Genomic DNA, 23,789 nt, shown 5'->3' on the forward strand with positions numbered 1-23,789 from the left:
CCCCCTTCTTTTTTTTTTCTTAAGATTTTATTTATTTATTCGACAGAGATAGAGACAGNGACAGAGATAGAGACAGCCAGTGAGAGAGGGAACACAAGCAGGGGGAATGGGAGAGGAAGAAGCAGGCTCATAGCGGAGGAGCCTGACATGGGGCTCGATCCCATAACGCCAGGATCACGCCCTGAGCGAAGGCAGATGCTTAACCGCTGTGCCACCCAGGCGCCCCTTCATTCCCCCTTCTGATTACCCCCCCTTTCTTTATCCCTTTCTTCCCCTACCGATCATCCTAGTTCTTATGTTCCATAGATGAGAGAAACCATATGATAATTGTCTTTCTCTGCTTGACTTATTTCACTTAGCATTATCTCCTCCAGTGCCGTCCATGTTGCAGCAAATGTTGAGAATTCGTTCTTTCTGATAGCTGAGTAATATTCCATTGTATATATGGACCACAGCTTCTTAATCCAGTCATCTGTTGAAGGGCATCTCGGCTCCTTCCATGATTTGGCTATTGTGGACAATGCAGCTATGAACATTGGGGTGCATATGGCCCTTCTCTTTACTACGTCTGTATCTTTGGGGTAAACACCCAGTAGTGCAATGGCTGGGTCATAGGGTAGTTCAATTTTTAACTTTTTAAGGGACCTCCACACTGTTTTCCAGAGTGGCTGTACCAACTTGCATTCCCACCAACAATGTAGGAGGGATCCCCTTTCTCCACATCCTCTCCAACAATTGTTGTTTCTTGCCTTGTCTATCTTTGCCATTCTAACTGGCGTAAGGTGGTATCTCAGTGTGGTTTTGATTTGAATTTCCCTGATGGCTAATGATTTTGAACATTTTTTCATGTGTCTGTTAGCCATTTGTATGTCTTCATTGGAAAAGTGTCTGTTCATATCTTCTGCCCATTTTTTGATGTTTGTTTCTCGTGTATTGAGTTTGAGAAGTTCTTTGTAGATCTTGGATACCAGTCCTTTATCTGTAGTGTCCTTTGGTTTTATTTTTCAACATTCTTCTGGTTATTCAGGGTCTTTTCTTGTTCCATACTAATTTTAGGATTATTTGTTCCAGCTCTGTGAAAAATGTCCATGGCATTTTGATAGGGATTGCATTGAAAGTGTAAATTGCTCTGGGTAGCATAGACATTTTCACAACGTTTATTCTTCCAATTGATGAGCATGGAATGTTTTTCCATATCTTTGTGTCTTCCTCAATTTCTTTCATAAGTGTTCTGTAGTTTTTAGAGTACAGATCCTTTACCTCTTTGGTTAGGTTTATTCCTAGGTATCTTATGGTTTTTGGTGTAATTGTAAATGGGATCAATTCCTTAATTTCTTTCTACTCTCTCATTGTTAGTGTATAGAAATGCAACTGATTTCTGTGCACTGATTGTATATCCTGCCACTTTGCTAAATTCCTGTATGAGTTCTAGCAATTTTGGGGTGGAGTCTTTGGATTTTCCACATAAAGTATCATGTTATCTGAGAAGAGTTAGAGTTTGACTTCTTCTTTGCCAATTCGAATGCCTTTTATTTCTTTTTGTTTTCTGATTGTTGAGGCTAGGACTTCTAGTATTATGAGGAAAAACAGTGGTGAGAGTGGGCATCCCTATCATGTTTCTGATTTTAGGGAAAAAGGTCTCAATTTTTCCCCATTGAGAATGATATTCACTGTGGGCTTTATGTATATGGTTTTTATCATATTGAGGTAAGTTCCCTCTATCCCTACAGTATGGAGAATTTTAATCAAGAAAGAATGTTTATAGCAATGTCCACAATAGCCAAACTATTGGAAGAACCAAGATGTCCACTGACAGATGAATGGATAAAGGTGTGGTATATATATACAATGGAACACTACTCAGCCATCAGAAAGGATGAATACTTACCACTTACATCACTGTGGATGGGACTGGAATGTATTATGCTGAGCAAAATAAGTCACTAAAAGAAAGACCGTTATCATATGGTTTCACTCATATGTGGAATATAAGAAACAGCGCAGAGGATCATAGGGGAAGGGAGAGAAAATGGAATGGAAAGAAATCAGAGAGAGAGACAAACCATGAAAGACTGTTGACTCTGGCAAACAAGCTGAGGATTGCTGAAGGGGAGATAGGTGAGGGGATGGGTAACCGGGTGATGGGCATTAAGGAGGGCACATGATGTGATGAGCACTGGGTGTTATATCCAACTGATGAATTATTGAACTCTACATCTGAAACTAATGATGTACTATACATTGGCTAATTCAATTTAAATTTTTTAAAACAGAAAAGAAAACAAAATGGTGACCACATGCGCCTTCAGTGTCACATTAGAACTTGGTCAAACAGGCCCCACCAGCAATTACTCAATTCTTTAGGAAATAGATGTCTTTGGCTTATTGATGACTGTGGATTAGACAACAGACTGTGAAGTTTGATGTGAACTAAGAGGAGATTGATTGATAAATTGCAAATCATTTCTGCCTGATAGAAAAGATTGCCCCAGAGGGTGCAGTTTTATTGCTTTGCAATTCATTAAGCAGGTTTTTTTTTTCTAATCTAAGTCAGCCAATCCACTCCACCATTTCTTTCCTGACTGATCATGTCTTTTGAATCAGCTTTATCGTCTTGCTGGTTCCTTCATTTATTAATAATGATAATCTTTGGCACATGCTCACTCTGTGTTTGTGTGAGAGTTGTGTTTTGGACTTTTTTGAAAGTTAAACTGACACTACCTAAGATAACATTATTTTGTCCCAAGCCACACATCATGTGTGGTATGTGGTAGTTTTAAAACGTGTCCACAAATTCTTTGATACTCTACCATTTAAGAGGTGGAGCTTAATTTTCCTTTGAGCATAGGCCAGACTTAGTGGCTTGCTTCTAAAGTATCTACCACGTGGTGGAAGTGGCAAGGTGCTACATCTGAGGCTAGGTCACAAACGGCCTTGGAGCTTCTTCCTGATCTTTCTTGGCTCTCTCCCCTGGGGGAAGCCAGCTGCCGTGTCAGGAGGACACTTAAGCAGCCTTTGGAGAGGTCTGCATGGTGGGACCTGAGGCCTCCTGACAACAGCTACATGTGATCAATCTTAGAAACAGGCCCTACAGCCCCACTCTAGCCTTCAGATGAGGAAGCCCTGCTGACATCTTGATTGCAACCTCACAAGAAGTCCTGAGCCAGACCACCGAGTTCATGCCGCTTTTCTGGTTCTTCATTCTGAGAAGCTGTGTGAAATTATAATGCTTTTTATTTTAAGCTGTTGCTAAGTTTTGGAACAATTTGTTACATGGCAACAGGCAACTAACACACTTTGTCATCACCATGGGCATTTTCTACGCCTGTTCTCCTTTCATTCGCCTCAGTCCTCAGTGGATATCCTCCCTTCTTAGGAAACATCTCAATTCTTCATGGACTTCATATGACCATGGAGGTTGTCCCAGAAGTTGTGCCAGTCTGCAGAGGGGTAATGCTCCCCATGGTGCTTCTCACCAGGGACCTGGAGGTGGGGGTGGCTCCTGCTCTTGCTGAAGAGGGGAGGAAGCAAACAGGACAAGGGTATACAGCTGTATCAAAGTGTAAGCACACATTCAAAAGTGGTTTATTATAGTAAAATAGTAATTTTTTATTAGGAAGATAAATCAAACATAATTAAAATAACCAGTATTCATGTGGTGTCCACTATGTCCCTAGAACTATGTTTAGTGGGGGGCTTTTTCTATTTCATGAGAATGTTCTCATTTTATGCTCAGAACTGCCCTATGTGGTAAATGCTCTTATTATCTCTGTTTCATGGATGTGGAAACCAAATGTAGAAAGGTTAATCATGTTGTCTGATATGGAACCAATAATCAGAACCAAATCCAGGAAACCTGAATCTAAAGCTATTGACCCCCAGGCACAACATAGAAGTTAGAGGGAACCATTGACAGTCTGCCTTAGATCATGTCACTCTTCTGCTCCCTGAATCTTTGAGAGTAAAAGGCAAGTCTTTGCCATGCTCCCAGGCCTCACAAAACCAGGTTCTCATTAACACTTGATTTTATTCTTTTACCACACCATGTAGTACACTTAAGCCACATGACCTCTTGCTCTTTCTTGAACAAGCCAGGTCCAGTCCTGCATCAGGGCCTTTGCACTGACTATTCTCTCTACCTGGGAATCTCTTCTCCAAGATATGAGCATGGCTCACTCTCTCACCTCCTTAACATCTTTGCTAAAGTATCACCTTCTCCATGAAACCTATACTCACCATCTCATGCTTTCCTCTCCTGCTGCCACATTCTGCTTACCATGCTCTATTTCTTTCCGCAGTACTCACCATCTGTTAACACACTGTATAATTCAGTGGTGTGTTATGTGTAATATTAATCAGCTCCCCACCCTACCCTGCTGGAAGATAAGCTCATACAAGGGAGGTGTTTCCTGTCTATTTTGTTCATTAGTGTATTCCGAACACTTGAGGTGGTGCCTGGTATACAGTGTGTCTTTAATAAGTAATATTGCCAATGAGTTGTATGTTGTAACATATTGAAAAGGCCAGAGAGGGGCACCTGGGTGGCTCAGTCGGTTAAGCACCTGCCTTCAGCTCGGGTCATGATCTCAGGGTCCTGGGATGGAGCCTTGCATTGGGCTCCCTGCTCAGCAGGGAGTCTGCTTCTTCCTCTGCCTCTCCCCCTGCTCATGATTTCTCTCCCTCTCTCTCTCTCTCTCACTCTCAAATAAATAAAAATTTGAAAAGGCCAGAGAATTGTCTCACATTTTGTTCACAGTTATGATTTTTATTTCTCAGAGAGCTTTGATGCTTCTGGGTCCTCGTTTTCTTAATATAGCAGTTAAAGACCAGGGTGGACACTCTCTGGCCCCTGGGCTAACACGGGCCCACTGTTTCTCTTCTAAACAATGCTTTATTGCAACACAAACATGCTCATTTGTTTACACAGTCTGTGGATCCTTCTGCATTACAATGGCAGAGTTAAGTATCTGTGACAGAAACTGCACAGATAGGATATTTACTATGTGGTCCTTTACAGAAAAAGCTTCCCGAACTCTGGTCACAACCATCTTGATTCAAGTCCTAAATCTGTCACTTATTAGCACACATCTTTGGTCAAGTTCTTCAACCTTTCTGCTTTTTGGAGGTCTCATCTGTAAAATGGGGATAAAAATAGTACTTACTCAGGAGTGACTGTTAAGATTAAAGGAGTTAATGTATGTGAAGTGGTTAGAGCCATGCCTGGCACAAGCAGGTGCTTAAATGTCAGCTGTATCATCATCGTCATCACTGGCCACGTGGCCTGGGGGAATTTGCCTCATCTCTCTGATGTGATGATTCATCTCACCTCATCTGCGTTTTTCTGTAAAAAAAAAAAAAAAAGAGGAACAACCCCCCCCCCGGGTTGTCATGAGGATGGATGAGACAGAGGCTGTGAAGAGCAGGGTCAGCACTTAGCACAAACCCACAGACACCTGCCTCCCGTCCCCTCTGTTTCTCACCTCTCTGGCACCCCTCCCCACATATGTAGAGAGGACCCTGAGAACATGGCAGAGTCCATGTCTACACTGACCCAAATCTGAGGCTAGTTCAAGGCCAAACACTTCCTTGCCATTGTGCTAACGCATCTTACCTGACCCAGAGAGGGAGGAGGCCCCAACCCAGCCTGGCTGAATGACCACAGCATATGCTGTGGACTTTCAAATCCCTTACAAGAAAGGTTCATATTTGCTGCACATTCACTATCAACATTATCTCAAAAGCAGTACAGACATTGTGCTATCAGACCTGTGAAGTGAGAGCAATTTTTATTCCCATTTAGCTGATAAGACAAAGTCAGGCCCAGAGAGATGAAGTAACTAGCCCAAAGTCACAAACTAGTGAGAGATGGACCTGGTACTAGCACTCTGGCAGTTTGATTTCATACTAACTCGCCCCCATTCCCCACTGTGAACCAACAAGCTGTATAATGCTTACAGACTCAAGCAATCAAGGGATGGAAGGTAGAGCTGGAGGCCAGGGGGACTCCATGCCAGGAGTCTTTTGCAGGAAGGACCAAGGGGCTTCTTGAGAAGAACAGAGACTTCAAGAAAGACAGCAGAAACCCACAGAGTTGGTCCAGAGACAAAGGGCTCCAGCACAACAGAATGTGGCACACATTAGGACAGAGGGGGCTCTTCACTCCCTGGAGTGACTTTTGGCGGCTTAGAACAACCATGGAGGCCCTGCCTGGCCTAGGAGAGCTGGTGGTGATACACAGACACACAGCCTCCAGGGAGCTGTGAAGAGAAGGTCCTCCTGCTACAGCCCTAGACCCCCACCCCAACTATAGCCACATCCTGCAGTCACTGTGCAGAGCAACAGAGGGAAGCTGCTACTTGGCTCATAGCACATTTGAGTAACACTGGAGTCCCTGTGAAATTACAGGGAAGTCTGTGGGTCAGGGCACTGCAGCTGGATGCTGAGCCAGAAACGTGTTGCTTTGTTGTCCTTGCTCAGTCCCATGGCATCTTCCGGGGTGGAGGGTCTAGGGACGGGCCAGTTCTACAAGCTGGGACCAGGGAGTGTGTAGGCAACAGCAGGGTGAGACTGCAGTGTGTGTCGCACCCACAGGCGGTTTCTCCTGACTGAGTCACCAAGGGCAGGACCAGAGCCACTGGCAACTTCCTTACCTCAGATCCAGGTGAGACCCTCCAGAGCAGGTCCAGGTACTCTGTTCATCTGTACTTCAGAGGCCTCCAGAGTCTGAGGACTCACCTCCCACAGATCACGTGGTTTGGCCATTTCTGGACCTCTGTCCACAGAATAGCTAGGACTTGAACAAGATTCTGCAGCTGAAAATTGGAAATAAGCCAAATGTGGAAGGAAAAAGTCAATAGGTCAGGAAGAGTACTGGTCTGACTCCATTTTCCCTGCTCCCTGGGCCATGCCCTCCTTCTGCCCAGGCGGAGTACAGGCTCTGTGAGTATGGCTGTGACCTCACAGAGAGAGCGCTCTTGGCCAGGCTGGACTGGGCAGGCCACACTTGGGTGGATTTCTTCCAAACACCCACCTGACCAATCCATGCAGTCTTTCCTCCTGTTTTTTTGTCTCTTTCCACAGAGGACTTGGAGCAGTGAGCACCGGTAGCAGAATTAGACAGGGCAAAGGGAACTGCATTGGGACTCCCCCAAAGGAGGCCCCATGCCTTCCTTGGCTCTGTCTGTGACACTTGGCACTGATGGAGTAGAATCATCTCCTTCACAAACTCCTCAAGAACTAGGGATGAGATATATATATATTATATATATATATATATATATATAACAATTATATATATATAACAATTATATATATAAAACAGTTATTAGATAAGTGTTTACACATTTGTCTTTTCTAATTTTTTATTATTATATTTAATTGTAGTAAAATGCACATAACAAATTTACCATCTTAACCATTTTTAAGTGTACAGATACGTACGTGTCTTTTACATACTTTGTTAATCTATTCCTGAGTCTTTTATTGTAAATGTAATTGATTCTTTATTTCATTTTCTAACAGCTTGTTGCCCATATATAAAAAACACAATTAGTTCAAAGATAATAAAAATAAACTTAATATTTTTGCAATCATCATAGTAATGACCGATTCAGGTAAAAATCATCAACAGATGTTAAAGCCTTTGTGCGAATGTTTGAAGAGCAAGATATGCATTGTCTTAAAGGATCTCCTCACAGATTGCTTACCAATTACAAAAGGAAAATTGGTAATATTGCAGTGAAGAAACCTGGCCAACTTCACCTTAACCAAGTGGCCACAATGTCGTTCACCATTAACGGCGCGAGACAATATGAGGTGTGTCCATACGGGAGATGGCACATGGAAAAGGACACATTACCTCTTCTGCAGCGTTCCTGCCAAAAGTGCATAAGCTGAATCTAATCACGAGGAACACCAGACAAAGCCAGCTTGAGGGACAGTCGCAAAGAAACAGCCCCTTATTCTTCAACAATGAATGAACAACAACAACAGGGATGGAGAAAAAGTAGGCTGACTAGGAAAATATTTAGGAAGTACATCTCCTGAAGAGTTCTCTTCTATATGTAACATGTGCTACCCTTTGTGTAAAAAAAGTACACATTCAGAGGCCGGCTGGTGCTCCAAATTTCTCTCCAAAGATAGTCTGCAAACGGGTAGCATTCATTATCTCTATATGCTATAGAAAACTGGATAGGGAGACAGAACTGATTTTCACTTTGTTCTCTTCATCCTACCTGAATTTTAAAAAAATAATTTAGATGTGTTATTGATTTAAAGTTTGCTTTTTTACTTAACTTTACAGGGTGATTCTCAAATATAATATTAAGTGAAAGAAACGAGGCACAAAAAGAATGCATGCTGTATTATTTCATTTACATAATTCAAAACTAGGCAAAACTAATCCATGGTATTGGACATCAGGCCAGGGGTTAACCTCACCCTGAGGTAGGACGAGTGATTGGAAGGAACACAGGGCTGTTTCTGGGTACTTATGTGTATCATCAGAAACTGCAGCAAACTATATCCTGATGAGCTGTGCAGTGTCCTCTATCTATGTTATACTCCAATTTTTTTTAAGGTTTGCTGTTTTAAAAAAAATGCAATTAACTTTTCTATGTTAACAGTGTACCCCACCACCTTATCCTTATTACTAGTTCTACTAGTTGTTGTGTAGATTCCTTCAGCTTTTCTACATAAATGATCATATCATCTGCAAAGAGTGACGGTTTTCCTTATTTTCTGGTCTTCATTCCTTGGATATTTTTAATTAACTTTTGCAATGGCTAGGATTCCCAGTAAAACATTAAATACAAGAAGAGAAAACAATCATCCTTAACTGGTTACCAATCTTAGGAAAAAACACCCAGTCTTTCACCATTAAGTATGAGCTGTAGATATATTTTTTTGGTAGATGCCCCTTCAAAATACCGAAAAAGTTTTTCTATGCCTAGTTGGCTGAGAATGTATATCATGAGTAAGGGTTAACTTTAACCTAATGCTTTCTCTGTATGCACTGAAATAATCATCTGGTATTTGTCCTTTATTCTGTTAATACGATTCCATTTTACAGTTCATGCCTAATAATTCTGACACCTAGATAATTTCAGGATTGGTCTTCATTGCCCTAATTCCTGACATAGGGTCACACATTCCTTCTTCCTCATATGTTTGAATTGCTCCCTGGACATTATAAATATTATATTTCAAAGACTATTACACTCCTCTGAAGAAGTTTATGTTTCTGTTTTTCCACACAATTAACCTCATTAGATTCAAAATGCAAATCCTGTCTTTCAAGTGGCAGCAAATACCTCAGATCAGTTCCTTTACCTTTAGCTGGGCTTCTAGGCATGGCTCATGGGTCAGCCAGAGGTTTGGGCAGTTTTTACACCGAATTTTGTGGCTCTCCCTTACTGCCTCTCTCCTTCTAAGATTACCCCCTCCCTTTCCAGGGGCTGTAGTTGTCCCAAATCTGTCCCCTGGCTCTTCAAGGAGGACTGTAGGGTTTTCAATCAGTTTTAGTTGCCTCATGCTGTGCAGTTTAAGCCTGCCCTCAGTGCAAAAACTGGACAAATGGGAAACTGACCCATTCACATCATTTTTTTCCAAGTAGCTACTCTCCTGTGGAATCTGCCTGCATGTGTTTGCTTGTTGTGCTCTCTCACCAATGCATTCAGGTTCCCTCCCCATTTCCCGCCAGATCTTATAGTTTATGCTTTTGTGAAAGCCTTGGTCCAGTCAGAGCCTACTTGGCACCAAAAGAAACTCATGCCTTTCAGTTCTAAGTATGTCTCCTGTAATTAGCACATTGCAATTTTTCTTTTTCTAGTCTGTTAACCTTCTTTTAACTGGATAATTAAGTTAATTTAAATTGACCAATTACTGAAATATGTCAACTTATTTCTATTATCCTTTTATTTTTTTCTTTCCTTTCTTTCTTTTTTATTCCTTTCTTGCTGATGTCTTTTTTTCTGTTTCTTTCTCTCCTTCCTTCAGTGCCTTCAACTGGATTGAATGAGATGGTTTTGTTTGTTTTCCCTTTGATCATCCTTCCCTCAAATTTGGAAGTTACATGCTCTCTCTTAATTTGGTAGTTACTCTAGCTATTTTAACAATCTTTCTTGACCCAACTAAATACAAAGTTAATCAGTATTTTTAGCTGGAGAACTGTGCCATAGTGAGGCTGGCCACAGAGGTGGGATGGTGGCCACCTTTTGGGGTATCTGATTTTCCCTCCTTGAGTGTTCACTGAGTTTTGTGATGAGGGCACAGTGGGACTCTCTGCCATTTGGCTAGTAATGATGAAGGGTCAAGAAAGAACAGAACTTGCAGTTGGTGCCTGCCTCATCCTACAAAGGCACATACTGATTATATCCTTGGACACCCAAGATGCCTGGAGTGAGTTTGGCATCCAAGGTCCAATCTGCACTAGTTGATATCCAACCTAGAGACAAGAGGCCAGATGCAGAAATCCAAGACCACCCTACCCTTCCTCTCTCCTCAGCCCTTAGGCCCATGACTATTTGCCTTCAGTCTGGTGATAAGGGGAGAAGATCCCAAGAGGACATGGTTTGTCCGGTCCTCAATGAGCAGTTTCCCAATGACTCATTCTCCTTGCTGAGTTCTCACCTGAAACACAAGCATAAATGGAGATTCAGCAGTTGAGAGAATGGGCTTTCTCCAGCCTGCCCCTGAATCCATGAATTCTCTGAAGCTCAATCATTTGTCCACATTTCTGTCTCTTTGTCTCCCTCTCCTACCACTGGTCCTTGAAGTCATGAAGCTTATCTCTTCTCCCTGCACTCTGGGATCATGCCTTCCTAAAATAACCAATCCCACAGCTTCTCATTTGAGCCTTAGTCTTCACTAACCTGTATCTTCCCCCACATCAACCAGCCTCCTCAGACTGGACTGAGACGCAAGGATGTCATCCACTATCATACATCTCACTCTGTATGAACTACCACAGTGATGCAACCAGAGGCCACAGCTGGGTTTGATATCTCTTATCAGGAAATTAACTTTCTTATAGGAACTGGACCTTCTAGAGAATACATGGAGCAGATATTGCTGGGGAAAAAAATGGTCATGCCCGGAAACATTTGACTTCCCAGTAAGAAAGCTCCTCTATCTGCAAGGAAATAGAAGTACCACAAAACAGGGTCTGGTCCAGAAATGACAATAATTTTGTTTTGGTTTCTGAGTTTTTTGCAAGTGTCCATATATACTTTATTCATACAAAGTATTGTCACCTCTTCAATCTCTGTGTTCAAGCAAAAGTCTGTGGCCACGCCACCCGCACCACATCTCAAGGCCACCCAACTGAGGACTTTGTTCCAAGTGACACTTGGGCTTTGGCAGGGCTGGGCTTTTTGTTTTAATAATAAATAAAAATTCAATTCTAAAAATACATATATACTAACTGGGGAGAAATTGTTTTATAACAATGGAACTCAAAATTCCAAAATGGAAAATGTGCGAAGTGAGAGCTGAGCTACACCCTACCCCCTAGCTACACCCCACCTCCAAGCTCTGGCCTCAAAGAAGGGCAGTCCTCGGCACCTAGCCCTTCTGGTCCCCCAGCTCTGGGCCACTTCCCTCTCATCTGCTGCTGGTCCCAGATGGGGATAAGGCAGAGTTTGGTTTTTGGTCAGAAGCCAAGAGCAGTTGAAGAAAAAAATGAAGGAATGATATCAACTTGCTCTGCACAGAGGACTGGCAAGGACAGCTCAGAGGTGAATAGCATTTGGGTTAAAATTAAGTTATTTGCCCATTTAGTTCTCTCATCTTTCACTCTCTTGGGCAGATCCCTAGGCCCAGCCAGCAATGAGAAGCACTCTGGAGCCGGGATTATCTGGTCTGGATACTCTGTTCTCTAAAGCCTCCTCTCTGTTATCTTATAGCAATAGGAAAAGCATCTTTCCTATTTGGGAAGTGCAAAGCTCAGATCACAAGCTGTTTCCTAGCTCAAGTTATCAATACAATCTGTCCTCTGAGGATATCTCAGCCCCAAGTAGGGCTTTGTAGTGGAGGGGAGAGAGGTGCCTATCAAGCTATCATTTAATCTGAGGAGGAACAATACCACTGGACTTCAAATTGTCAGTATCAAAGGCTCACCAAAACTCCTGTTATTCATTCTCTCAAGGAGGGAAATGCCCAAGGAAGTTCTCTCATTGTAGAACTGCCCTAATTATGGTGCAGAAATTAAACTGCACTAAGAAACACAAAATTATCCATGCAAATTTAGTAGTACCAAACACCCACTCCTTTAATTGATTTGACCTAGAGTCAAATCAGCACATAAAATTTAGTATACAGTTTTTATGGAAATTTGCCTCTAAAGCATAATATCTGCAAGTTACTAAGGCCAACTGCCTAAAGGGTCCTTAAATGTATTCAAAACTAGACAGAATTAAAAGACAACTATAAGGATATAGAAGAATCCCACCATTCATATAATAATTTGAAGAATGTACAAAAACAAAGTATGAACAAATTGGGTCTTCTACAGAAGCTGGGTTGTCCAAAGAGCAAATGGTTACATTCTCCAGGCTATTGAGAGAATCCACAAATGAGTCTCAAGAGAACTCCAGAACAGCAAAGGGTCTTGATGCTGGACTATCTACAGGGGCCCATGACAGAAAGAACCTGGATAGGGTGGATACACGGCCTTGTGGAGGTTGAGAACCATACCTCCAACTGCGGTAATAGATGCATACAGACACCCATGCTCACCATGGGGAGGGACACAGAGAGATGCCCCTTGGTTCTCAAGCATTTATAAACATACCTAAGGGTCAGAGGGAGGACTCTAGAACCAGGGCTCCTCCAACTCTATAGATTCAGGTTTAGTCTTAGCAATTATTTTTGCTACAGTTACGGTGATTCAGTTACATTCTCCAAACTGGAGAAACTTAGGGAAGGGCAAATTGCCTGCAGGTGGAATGCAGGGAGGGCAGTGCAGCCCTAGAATTTGTCTTGCCCAGACATAGCCTCCTCTGATTGACTGAATCACCAAGCCTGGGCCTCCAACAGCATCCGCCTTAGTCTAAACCAGGGGAGGGACATCTCTGAGTCCCTGGCTTTGAGAAATCAGGATGACACACTCTGGGCAGGATCAAGTGCTTACTCATTCAGAGGCCTGAGAACGATCTATCCAGGAATTGAGCTATTTGGGCACCCACAGAAACGCACTCTTCTTAAGGGTCAGGAGATGGAAGTTCTAGTTCATCACTAACTTTGTCACCAAGAAGGACAGGGATTGAGGCAGAAAGTCCAACACCCAGGTGAAAATGAATGTGAAAAATGAGCTTGATGCTTTCAAGTATATTCATCAGAGGTTTGGTTTTCCTCTCTATAAAAAAGAGGAAAGATGCCATGTTTTGTGATTTTGGATAAACCCTCCTGGATTTCCTATATTTATCTCCTTAAAAGGGACTCAGTCCTCACCCCAGCAAAAAAAGAAAGACATTTCCAGATGAGTAAAACAAGGGCACAGAATCATACTATTTTAACTCATTTTAATTTTTATCAAAGTAATACATGCACATTGCTTTTAAAAGCCAGATAGAATTTTTAGAATACATAACTATAAACAACAGATTCCTGCCCACACCATCTTCTTTCTCTTAGCCCAATCTTCAGATCCATTCAGGAAAGGTATTCTCTATTTGCAGGAATCCCCATACCTCTTTCCTGCGCTGAGCCTTATCCTGTGACTCCTGGGTCTTTTACTTCTTCTTCGTCTATTTCCTTTTCTTTTCTTTTTTTTTTTTTGATATATTTTTTGTTTAAACTCAGTTTCGTTAATACATAGTTTAGTTAATATAACATATAGTTAACATAAAACTAATACTGTATTATTAGTATCAGGCGTAGAATTTAGTGATTTATCAGTTGCATATAACACCCAGTGCTCATTATATCAAGTGCCTTCCTTAATGCCCATCACTTTTCCTTTTCTAGTCCACTTCTAAGGGGCCATCTAATCATCTGGGTATAAATGTCAGAATACTTCATGTTTTTCTTTTCCTTTAGTGCAATCACTTCTTTAGAGTTTGCAGTATTCACTCCACTTTCCCACCTGGTATCAGGCTCCTAGCAACATCCTAGTCAAGGTGTCCTAATTTTCTTGTCATTTTTCTCAGAATGGTCGGGGGGAATGATATTTTGGTTTTGGAAGCTATTCCCTCCTTTTTATGAGACCTAGTGCCAAATTGTTGCAAGCAAAGAGCAAGAAAAGGAAAGGCAAAGACCCTCTCAGGACACTGGCTTTGGGTCTGCAGGGAAGGTGTTCCCACACTCCTGGGTGTAGTCTGGTTTCATCAGATTTCAGTAGGCGGTGTGTGTATGGCTGTTGCAGAGGGTATGACGATCCGCATCACCTTGGCTCTACCCATTGTTAAGCATCCTCGGAGAGACCCGAGTAGCTCTCGGACTCAAACTCTTTCCAGGGTTGAGTGTCTCATCACTTGACCCATTGCTCCCTTGGAGAAAAATCCCATGGTTCCAAGTCTTCTGCCAAGCCCAGGCTTCTTTATATATGTCACGAGAGCCTCTGGGATTATCTCCTAGCCTCCTACGTATCTTAAAGTTCTGAGTTGGGGTGGGAGTTTCCACCAACTGCTTTTGAAGAATATTACCCCACAGTCCCTTCAAGCTCTGCTGGTGCAAGGAATGCTAGTCTACGGAATTTTGTTACAATAGTCCAAATGGACTAAAACCTCCCTCGAACTAGGAGAGCCAATAAAATATCTAAGAATACCTCTTGGGTCCTTCTATGATTTCTCCTCCTCCTCTTCTTCTTCCTCCTTCACCACCACCACTCCCTCACCTCCTCTGTCAGAGGGTGCAGTGTAGGGTGGGCCAGCCGTCTACCTCCAGCTCATCTCCAGTGCTCTTGGGATTTCTGAGAAGTTAATATTTATAAGAACAGCCTAGGGTTATATTGTGGGTTTTTATCACTGTCTACTATTCTTTCTACACATTCAGCTATTTATAGAACTCAACATTCTTTGCAGCCTTCTCAGAAAACCTGCTTACTCTGTGTCTGTTTTATTGCCACCACAAGCCTCTCATAGCCGTACTTGGGGTCATTTAGTGCTTAGTCCCGACCTCGTCAAAGAAAAAAACTGAAACACTGGATTCCCCTGTTATCCTTTTCCTGTGCCCTTTAGTGGTTTATGAGTATGCATGAATGTATGTTGGTGAAGGCTTGGACAAAATCCAAGAGGGAGATGCCATGGAATCAGTGGACATTGGCCGGAGGCCCCCTGGGAAGCTCGGGCTGTGCTTTGTTTCTGCATCATCGCAATCCCCTAAGGTCAGATTGGCTTACAGGGAGGAGGAAGAAGAGTTCAGAAGGGAAAGTTCCTAGCTAACTTTTCTGTGCTTTCCCTCCTCACCTTCTCTGAGGAACATTGACGTTTCTTGCACCTTTCTTGCAGTTAGGACTGCCTCTGCCATGATAAAGCAAACTCCTCTCCAACACACCTCACTATCATTGGAAGATGCTAATACATGCAATGAGAATTCATTTGTTTCAACAATATATTTTGTGCGACTGTTATGTAGGAGGCAAGATTTGGCACCTAAGGAGTATAGAGATATCAAAGTCACAATCTCTGCCCACTATGTACCTAGAATTTGGTTGAGGAGAAAAGAGCAAAGAAGCCAAGACAAGAAAAAACTCTAGCACAAGTCTAACAAAAGAAATGTCTGTCACGTGATAAAGCAAAGCGCTATAGACTTCAAAGAAGATAAGATGTTGGATTTACTTGGGAGAATGAGGAGCAGCCTGTAAACACTTAAGACAGATGTAGGATATTAGGAAGACGTAGGCAGGTGAGAGACACAGTGAGCAAAGTGGTTGAGATGTTTGCAAAAGCATGCGCATAGGCACAGAGAGAAGAAATCCAACGTGTTGGGTATAGCTGGTAAGAAAAGCAGCTCGCTTTGACTGAATCTGTCTTAGCCTGGGTTTACACTGGAAAGCAGAACCTGAGACAAGTGTTGGCATTCAGATGATGAGACGTGACGCCAGGGAACAGGAATGGGGCATGGAGAAACCGAAGCAGGGAAATGAGATAAACCAACGCAAGGGCGTGTTCTTGAGCTCAGTGCTGCGACGGATGACTATGACTCATCTACAGGGACCCTCTGAGGAACCATGTAGGTAGCATGCGTCTCAGAATTGTGCATCTGAAGGATCCAAGAGAGTAGCAGGATCCCACCCCCTCCCACCGCCCACTGGTCAAAGGTTCTTCATTGGTAGCTCCCTCTCACATGCAGGTGTGTGCATGTGTGAGTGCCAAGCAAGTTCCTGCAATTGTCTTCCCCCAAGGTGTCCTGGGAGCCCCGAGCAGAGACAGACAGATGCTTGGCGCAGCTGAGATGGCATGATGTCAAGTTACACCTTCTCAGAGCTGGACACACAGCAATAACTAGAGTAAGAGGCAGGCGAACAGGATGTAAGGGGAGATTCAGGGATTATCTCAGAACCATGGCCAGTGAGGCACCCAGAGGTAATGCCACAAGGATAGGTTTTGGAAGAGATTATGCCTGGCTAAGAAATTTGAACTTAGTTTGCAATGGGTGTCCATTTCAAAACCTGATACCACTGCTTTTCATGTGCAGAGAAGGGCAAGTTCTCCTGAGGGAAGGGAGCCCATCATGCTCACATTCATGTGCAAAATACTATGGTAAATTACAGTTGCTTGTGATTGGCTAAGTGAATTTGGTGATTTTATTACAGGTTTTAAATAAAGTAAACCTCACTGAATGGACAACTGGCCTAAAAGCATCCCTATAAAGAAACTGTCGATTAAAGATTTGACTAAAATTCCAGAAAACATGAATAATAACAGGGAAATATCAAAGCCAGTACTTCTACTTTGAGTTAATATATGAGTAAAAACAAAGACAATGCAGTAGGTTCTAAGAAGTCACCTGAAAAAAATTTAAACTGATGCAAGTGATTCTCTGAAATATGGATTGATTTAAATTCACTACAGGTTAATAATTACTCTTAACCAAAGTATGTGTTATGTGTCAAATTATTAACTACTGATATTATGATGATCAAGACACATTAAATTTTTATTTCACATTTATTTTATCCTTTAGATTCATCTTTGGTGGGGCACCTGACTGGCTTAGTCAGAAGAGCATGTGACTCTTGATCTCAGGGTCATGAGTTTGAGCCCATGTGGAGTGTAGAGATTACTTAAATAGATAAAACTTTAGATTCATTTGGGACACATATCATAATATTTATAATAAACATGCAGAGAATTAACAAATAATACTCTTTTATTGATAGGGTTGTAGGAACAAAAATGTTTGGAACTCATATCTCTAGGCCATACGTTGTCAGAAAGAAAAGGAAGAGAGAGGTGTGTACAGGAAGCATCTTGGATGTTGACTTAACTAGACGTAGCAGCTAAGTGGATGGTAGGACAATAACAGGAAAGAATAAAAAGTAACTCGGGTTTTATACTGGGATGATGTTCAGATGGGGAGACATGGTGCAGAATGGATGTCTAAAGGAAGAGGTGGTTTGGGGTGATGAGAATGAGGTGGGCTATGGATGGGCATCAGTGCATGTTGGTCTCTCAAGATGACCTATTGTGTTTTGGAAAGGAAGATTCTCTGACTGCTTGATCCTCTGTCCTGGAATCAGTCATGACAGCCTAGTCTAATTTTGGTCCTCAGGCTCTAAATAGAAGTTAGTGGTGTAATTTTTGCCCCTCTCCTTGGTGAGAATGACAGGCTGTCCTGCCATTTTGGAAGTGGCTATGAACCAGTCCGGGTAGGAGACAGACTGAAACGTAGAGGTGGAGCCCTCCCTACTATGGAAAAAGAGAAAGGGCTTCTGTGCTTTCTTCTCGTTGGACATATCCATGATCTTTTTCTCCTAGGATTAGGAAAAAGGCTTATTAGAGGGGATTACTGAGAGTAAGGGTCTAAACTAACACAGCCCTGAGAGTGACTGCTTTCCCCAAAGGGAGGGACAGAGGCCAGGGATACAGGCAGATGAAAGGACACTAGGTGTCAAAACAGACAACCCGCTGGCTCCCAATAGCTTGGCTCCACCCCAGCATCCCATAACACCAGGTGCTTCTGGTTCTCGGAGACAGCACTATCTTCCCTGAGAACAGAGACAGGCTTAAGTCCCTTTTGTGGGTGCTCCTGGTGGGCACCCATCTGCAGGTGTGGGCATCCCACAAGATTCCCAGCCTCCAAGTGGGTTGACATCTTACAGCATTCATCATAACCAGGATTCGTTTCATAACTACAAATGCTACCTTCAGCACAGAGACCACAGGCATATTATCCACAAAATCCAGACTAACAATCTCCCCCTTGTCTCCTCTGCCACACAATGGCCTTTGCTTAAGTGGGAGCCGCCCAGCATCTTGGAAGACTTCTGGGAGGCAGTTAAAGAAAACTGAGGATGAAGAAACCACCATTCCTTGGCCTATATGAAACATTCTCATGGGCATACCCTCTGGCTTTCAGAGAATGCTCTCATGTTCAAATGAGTGTTACACCCATGCCCACTGACTTGGGGGTCAGCCAAGTCACATTTCCTTCCTTAAACTGAATAATCCAGGATTGAAAAAATGTCGTTTTTATTCAGCAATATGTTAAATGTAATAAAAAGTGCATCTCACAGTGCTTCTCTCCTTAGCTGTACAACCACTCACCTTAAGCTGCAGAGTGGGCTGGCCTTGAATTTCTGCACAGAAGAGACAAAGATGGTTGCCCTTGATTCCCAAGTAAACCGGATTGCCTTTTCCTGCATCATGAAATGCTTTGTCTGTACATGTTATTAAATCAAGACTGACTGGAAACACAAGGAAAAATGGAAACAGTTATCAGGCCCCAAGCAGCAAAAAGTCCAGTCCTTCTGGCCTGACATTACTTCTCCCAGCCAGGGGGGATGCTGAGCAGTCAGGACTCTCTCAGAAGGCTCCTCCCATTCACCGTGTAGCTGAGATCCTTCATCATTATCTGAAGCCCATTTTCATTCTCTTACTTAGTATCAGAAGTTGTTACCAAGGCATATTGCATCCCAAAAATAAAAATAAAACTCCCCACCACATTTGCAGCTAAATTTGATCATATTCTGAAGTTGTAGTCCATTAGATAAATGTGAAAGTGTTGTGTGGGATTTCTAAGAATGTTCTTTAAAAGGAGTTGACTCAGTTGGGAGAAGCTCCTTTCTTATACCCTGTGTCTTCTTACTGCCAGACTCAAATACTTGGATGATGGTTGAGGAGAACTTGAGCTTGGTAAAGCAGAAAGCTAGAATCTTTGGACTATGGGGGTACCATGGAGTCACCATACAGGCCTCAGCCTGCCTGCTCAGGCTTCTTTTTCATGAGAAAGAAATAAACTTCTTAGTTAAGTCCCAGTTATGTGGGTTTTCTGTCACTATCAGCTGAATTTAATTCCCAACTAATTTAGCCCAGGAGCCTGGGAGTTCTGTATCTATCCGTCTGGGCAGGGGGCTGAGAATTCTCCAGTCAACTCTCTTTATTGAATTCCCACTCAGGACAAGGCTGCATGTGGGCACCAGAGATTTAGCTGAGGATAAGAGAGACATTGTCATTGCCCCTGCAGAAAATGAGACCAAAAAATGTAAGCAGAGACATGACCAGAACCACAATAAATTGCAATGCCTGGTTCGGGGGAAGGGACCAAAGCCTGGGACATTAGGAGAACAAATTTAGATAGAGGAATCAAGAAAGACCCCTCTGCAGAGATGAAGTTCAAACGAAGACCTTAAACTTAAGAGGAAACTAGTGTATGAAAATATGGGTGCTGGAGCAGGGTTGAAAGGAGAGTGTCACAGGGAAAAGATGGGTAAAGGCCCCTATGTGGCTCTGAAAGAAGGCTGGCGCCCCTGAGATCTCCCTATTAGCCCCCACCTCCCACCCCCCAAAACACAAACACATGGGAATGATACTGTTCAATTAACATTGCTCAGAAGGTCACTCTTCATGTTTTGTAGAGAATGGATGAGAGGCTACACAAATGAAGGGGGAGGGAGGGCAGTGAGGAGGCAATGGCAGTGGCCCAGGTGAGAGGTGATATTATCTTAGAAATAAGGCATATTTTGCACACAAACTCCTCAGTCTTTGCTAATGGATTGGATAGAGATTGAATCTAGGATGTCTCCTGCACTTCTGGCTCAGGGAAACAAGTGATGGTAGTGCCACTATTAGAGATGGGGAAGACTGGGCTTGTCAGCAGTTTTGAGAAGTCAGATCCATAATTCTGCTTGGGATAGATGAAGTTAGAGATGTCTGAGGGGACATTGAGAGGACATGCGTAAATTGTCCAGAGGGGACTTCTGGGTTGGAAGCATAAACGCCAGAGTGATAGAGGTGATACATCAGTCTAAGAGACCAGCTCCCAATCCCTTCAGAGGGGTTACATAATGATACAGACTGAGATCTGAGGATCCCCAGCATTTGGAGATTTTATAGAGAAAGTGGAGTTGTAAAGAATGCCATAGAGAAGCCAGTGAACCACAAGAGAATGTTCCTACAGAAGGAGAAGATGGGGGGGGTGTTCGAGAAAGAAAGAGTTATCAGTTATGCTGACTGCAGCTGAGGAACCAAATAATGTGAGGAGAGAGGAGCATATTTAGTGACCTTAGGAAGAGGACCTTGAGAAAGGGAAGAGGAGCTTGAGAAAGGGAAGAGGAGCTTGAGAAAGGGAAAAGGAGCTTGAGAAAACAGTTCAGAAGTCAGGTTGTTTAAAGCAAGTGTGAGCGGGAAACAAGTTGTATAGCCCGCTCTTCAATGAAGCTTGGCTATGACTAGTACATAGCACTGTACAGAGATTGGTATATAGGGAAAAAAGAGTGGTAGCAAGAATGGAATGTGGCAATCAAGAGAAGGTGTTTAGTATTAAATTTAGAAATATTATATTAGAGCATGTTTGTCAGTGATAGAAAGGATACAGCAGACAGACAAAGGTGGAGTATGCAGGGAAGAGAAGAATTAAATCAAACACTGAGGTCCTAGCAAAAGGGAAAGAAGTTGAGACAGATTGACTTTTGCTGAGAGGAAGGAATATCCCCCATTATTAGAAGAGAGGAAACCAAATTAGGAAAGTGTGTAGGTTTGGTGGTGAAAAGATGATCAAGTTTGATTCTGGGGACATAGGTAGCAATAGTTGAAATTTAAAAGAGAGAAACTCCAAGGAGAAGGTCAACTACTGCTTAAATGGATATCTCTTCTTATCTGAAGACATTTTCTCTTGATAAGAAGAACTGCCAACCCCTCATACCCTCATCTCTAGGTGCAGGGTTTCCTCTGTGAAGAGAACCTTCTTGTCCTTCCTGTGGACATTGGGCTACCGCCCAGAAGCAGGAGGGGCCCAAGGCCAGGTTCAAGCAAGCTCGGCCCCATCTGCAGTGGAGCCGGTGTCCCTTTTAGAGGCAACAGTGGCTTTGTCTGTCACTCACCAGGTATGACATTGCGGCTAAAAGGAGTTGCTATTAACGAATTTTCTTTCAGGATCCACACCATCTGTTGAGAATCATACACACCAAAGATTCTGGGAAAATCTACCGCTGAGAAAAGACAGAAAAGCACAAAACACATATGAGGTTATTATATTGTAAACTTCAGGACTCTAGCTGCATCTCGGTAATAATGGCTTTTGAATCCTTGGGGGTAGGCTTACTGCCTTGAGAAAGAGTGGCTTTAAGAAAGGGAGAAGAAATTAAGACAGGAACTGGTTCGTGGATCAAAGTGTCTGTAAGGATCTACCTGCATTTATAGTTCCCAACAGATTTTCAAGATTTGTCTTTTTTCTAGGGATATCTGTGACTTGTCTTTTTCTGATTGATAGTTTCTAGGTAGTAACAAAACCAAAAATATTCAAATTGGTCATCAGTATGTTTCTTGTTTCTTTCTCTACCCTCTTTATTGAAATAAATAACAATTCTGAACATACATAATAAAAAAAGAGCTAAATGCTCTGAGATTTTCAAATGCAAGTTTTGCAATCTGCATATTTTAGCAAGAAAAAAATTCATCTTTAGCTGAGTAAATGATAGGGGCCCTTGCACTCTTTATTCTTCGGTGAGGCAGGATGGAGCTATTTCCAAGCTCGTTTGAAATTCACCACTCACCTTGTGGGGTAGCCATGATGGCTTCAGAGCTTCCTGTGAAGAGGACAAAATAGATCAGATGATAGAGAGGAGGCTGTCAGCAGCTGGTCTTGTGGGTGAAAGAAAGAAGAAAAACATGTCATTCATGTCTCACTGCCTCTCCTCCACCCTGGAATTTTGTGTAAAAATTCTTTTGAGAAACTGCCCCAAGATCCTGCCCCAGATGCACATTTGAGACTAGGGACGGGGTTTTCCAAGGCCAGAAAACCCCAAATGGAAACCCCCCTCTCTGTCGTGACTAGGTAGTCCTTGTTCTCCAGACTCCGGTGGCCTTGGGATGCCCTCTATCCATCACATCTGGGATTGTTAGGAGGTTCCAGAGCATCACCTCAGGCACTGCTTAGTCCAACAAGTCTCCAGATTAAAAGGAAGGAATGGAGGGGAGACTATGCAGCTATCTCCTTTCTAGCCTCCCATACAGCTGGTGAGTCACCACTCATCCTGACATCAAGCTTGAACACTACTAAATAACTGGCAGCAAACCTGCCTCTCTGACCCCCATCTTCCCCCATTTTTCATCCAAAGAGGCATCACTACGATCTTGCACATGGACATCTACAAGCTCCATTAGGTGTTTTGACTGTCAGGGGCCATCTCTCCCTGGGCTTCTGATTAGGGAACCAGAACAGTTCCCCCAAGAAGTCCACAAACTCCCCATAGTGAGAGCCAGCTATTTACATCCCTCCCTGCCTCAGGATCCTCACGGCCTAATTCAATAGTTATCATTGGACAGGGAGTAAGCAAATCACCACCTGCACTATTGGAAGAAGCCCTAGCTCCTCCAGCACCCTGTGCCTTCCACCAAGGCCCCTAAGGCTCCCCAAGGCTAGACATAGAGCAGTGAAACAAGACTCCCCACAAATGGCTTCTGAGCTGAAGTTACCTTTGTCTAAGAGATGCTCTTGTCCCTGAATCCAAAGTTAAGGTTCTATCTGCATCCAAGGGCTCTGGAAAGTTGTCTGGGACTCCTAGTTCTTTTACTGAAAAGACAGGAGAGACTGGAGATCCAGATGCAAGAAAACATCAAAGGTCAACAGGCTTCGTGACTTCAGGCTGCACCTGTAATCTGTTATTATGGACTATGGCTTCCTCTGGACTCAGGTGCTCTGACTGACTCCAACAGGTCCCAAGCATTTTATCTACACGGGGAAGGAAGGAGGTTCTGCCTCACTTGGGCTGGGACTACCTGACACCCAATATTTGCTGGTTCCTGGTGCCAGAGGATTCAGTGAGTCTTTATGTAAATGTCAACCAAGCATCGCTATGACTTGTCTATTCACCCTGAAAAAGTAGGGCATGCTAAACCCTTAAAAGCAATAATCAGGAAATATAGTCATCACACCAAGTTTGAGGAAAGAAACATGGGACTGCCCCAGGGCCAATGACTGGATTCTGTTGCCACAAAATGACATACTGGAATGTTATCCCTAGGAGTGGAAGCCCGTAGTAGGTTCAAGATAGATGAAGGAAGGGCTGTGTCCCCTAAGACCTGTGTAGCTTGCAACTACTCCTGGTCCACAGTCACCATATTCTCTGCCAATCTCAGATCAGATAAAAATGCCCCAGTGTATGCTTCTCCAGCTTTTCAGAGTCTGTG

General features: G+C 43.0%; 1 protein-coding gene and 1 long non-coding RNA gene across 4 annotated transcripts; both read right to left on the reverse strand.

Annotated features, from left to right (window-relative positions):
* Positions 1–3,260: 3,260 nt before the first annotated feature.
* On the reverse strand, positions 3,261–6,764 carry LOC117801798. Its single transcript, XR_004624512.1, has 3 exons — positions 6,651–6,764; positions 5,163–5,341; positions 3,261–3,511 (listed from the first exon to the last, which is right to left on the reverse strand). It is a non-coding gene; the product is annotated as an uncharacterized LOC117801798 (long non-coding RNA).
* A 10,511-nt stretch (positions 6,765–17,275) lies between these two features.
* On the reverse strand, positions 17,276–23,333 carry LOC100483708 (interleukin 36 beta). Of its 3 annotated transcripts, none has more exons than XM_019807088.2 (5): positions 23,076–23,333; positions 22,154–22,241; positions 21,482–21,589; positions 18,708–18,799; positions 17,276–17,914 (listed from the first exon to the last, which is right to left on the reverse strand). In XM_019807088.2, the coding sequence occupies exons 2-5, from the start codon at positions 22,167–22,169 to the stop codon at positions 17,696–17,698; spliced, it is 435 nt and encodes a 144-aa protein (XP_019662647.1). In that variant the 5' UTR covers positions 22,170–22,241; positions 23,076–23,333; the 3' UTR covers positions 17,276–17,695. The 3 variants fall into 3 exon arrangements, with proteins under 3 accessions (XP_019662647.1, XP_019662646.1, XP_019662645.1); XM_019807087.2 differs by having other exon boundaries at positions 17,277–17,914; positions 18,708–18,847; positions 22,154–22,186; positions 23,076–23,332; XM_019807086.1 differs by having other exon boundaries at positions 17,277–17,914; positions 18,708–18,847; positions 23,076–23,332.
* Positions 23,334–23,789: the final 456 nt, after the last annotated feature.

The sequence above is a fragment of the Ailuropoda melanoleuca genome, chromosome 4 (assembly GCF_002007445.2).
Source record: "Ailuropoda melanoleuca isolate Jingjing chromosome 4, ASM200744v2, whole genome shotgun sequence".
Classification (NCBI taxonomy): Eukaryota; Metazoa; Chordata; class Mammalia; order Carnivora; family Ursidae; genus Ailuropoda; species Ailuropoda melanoleuca.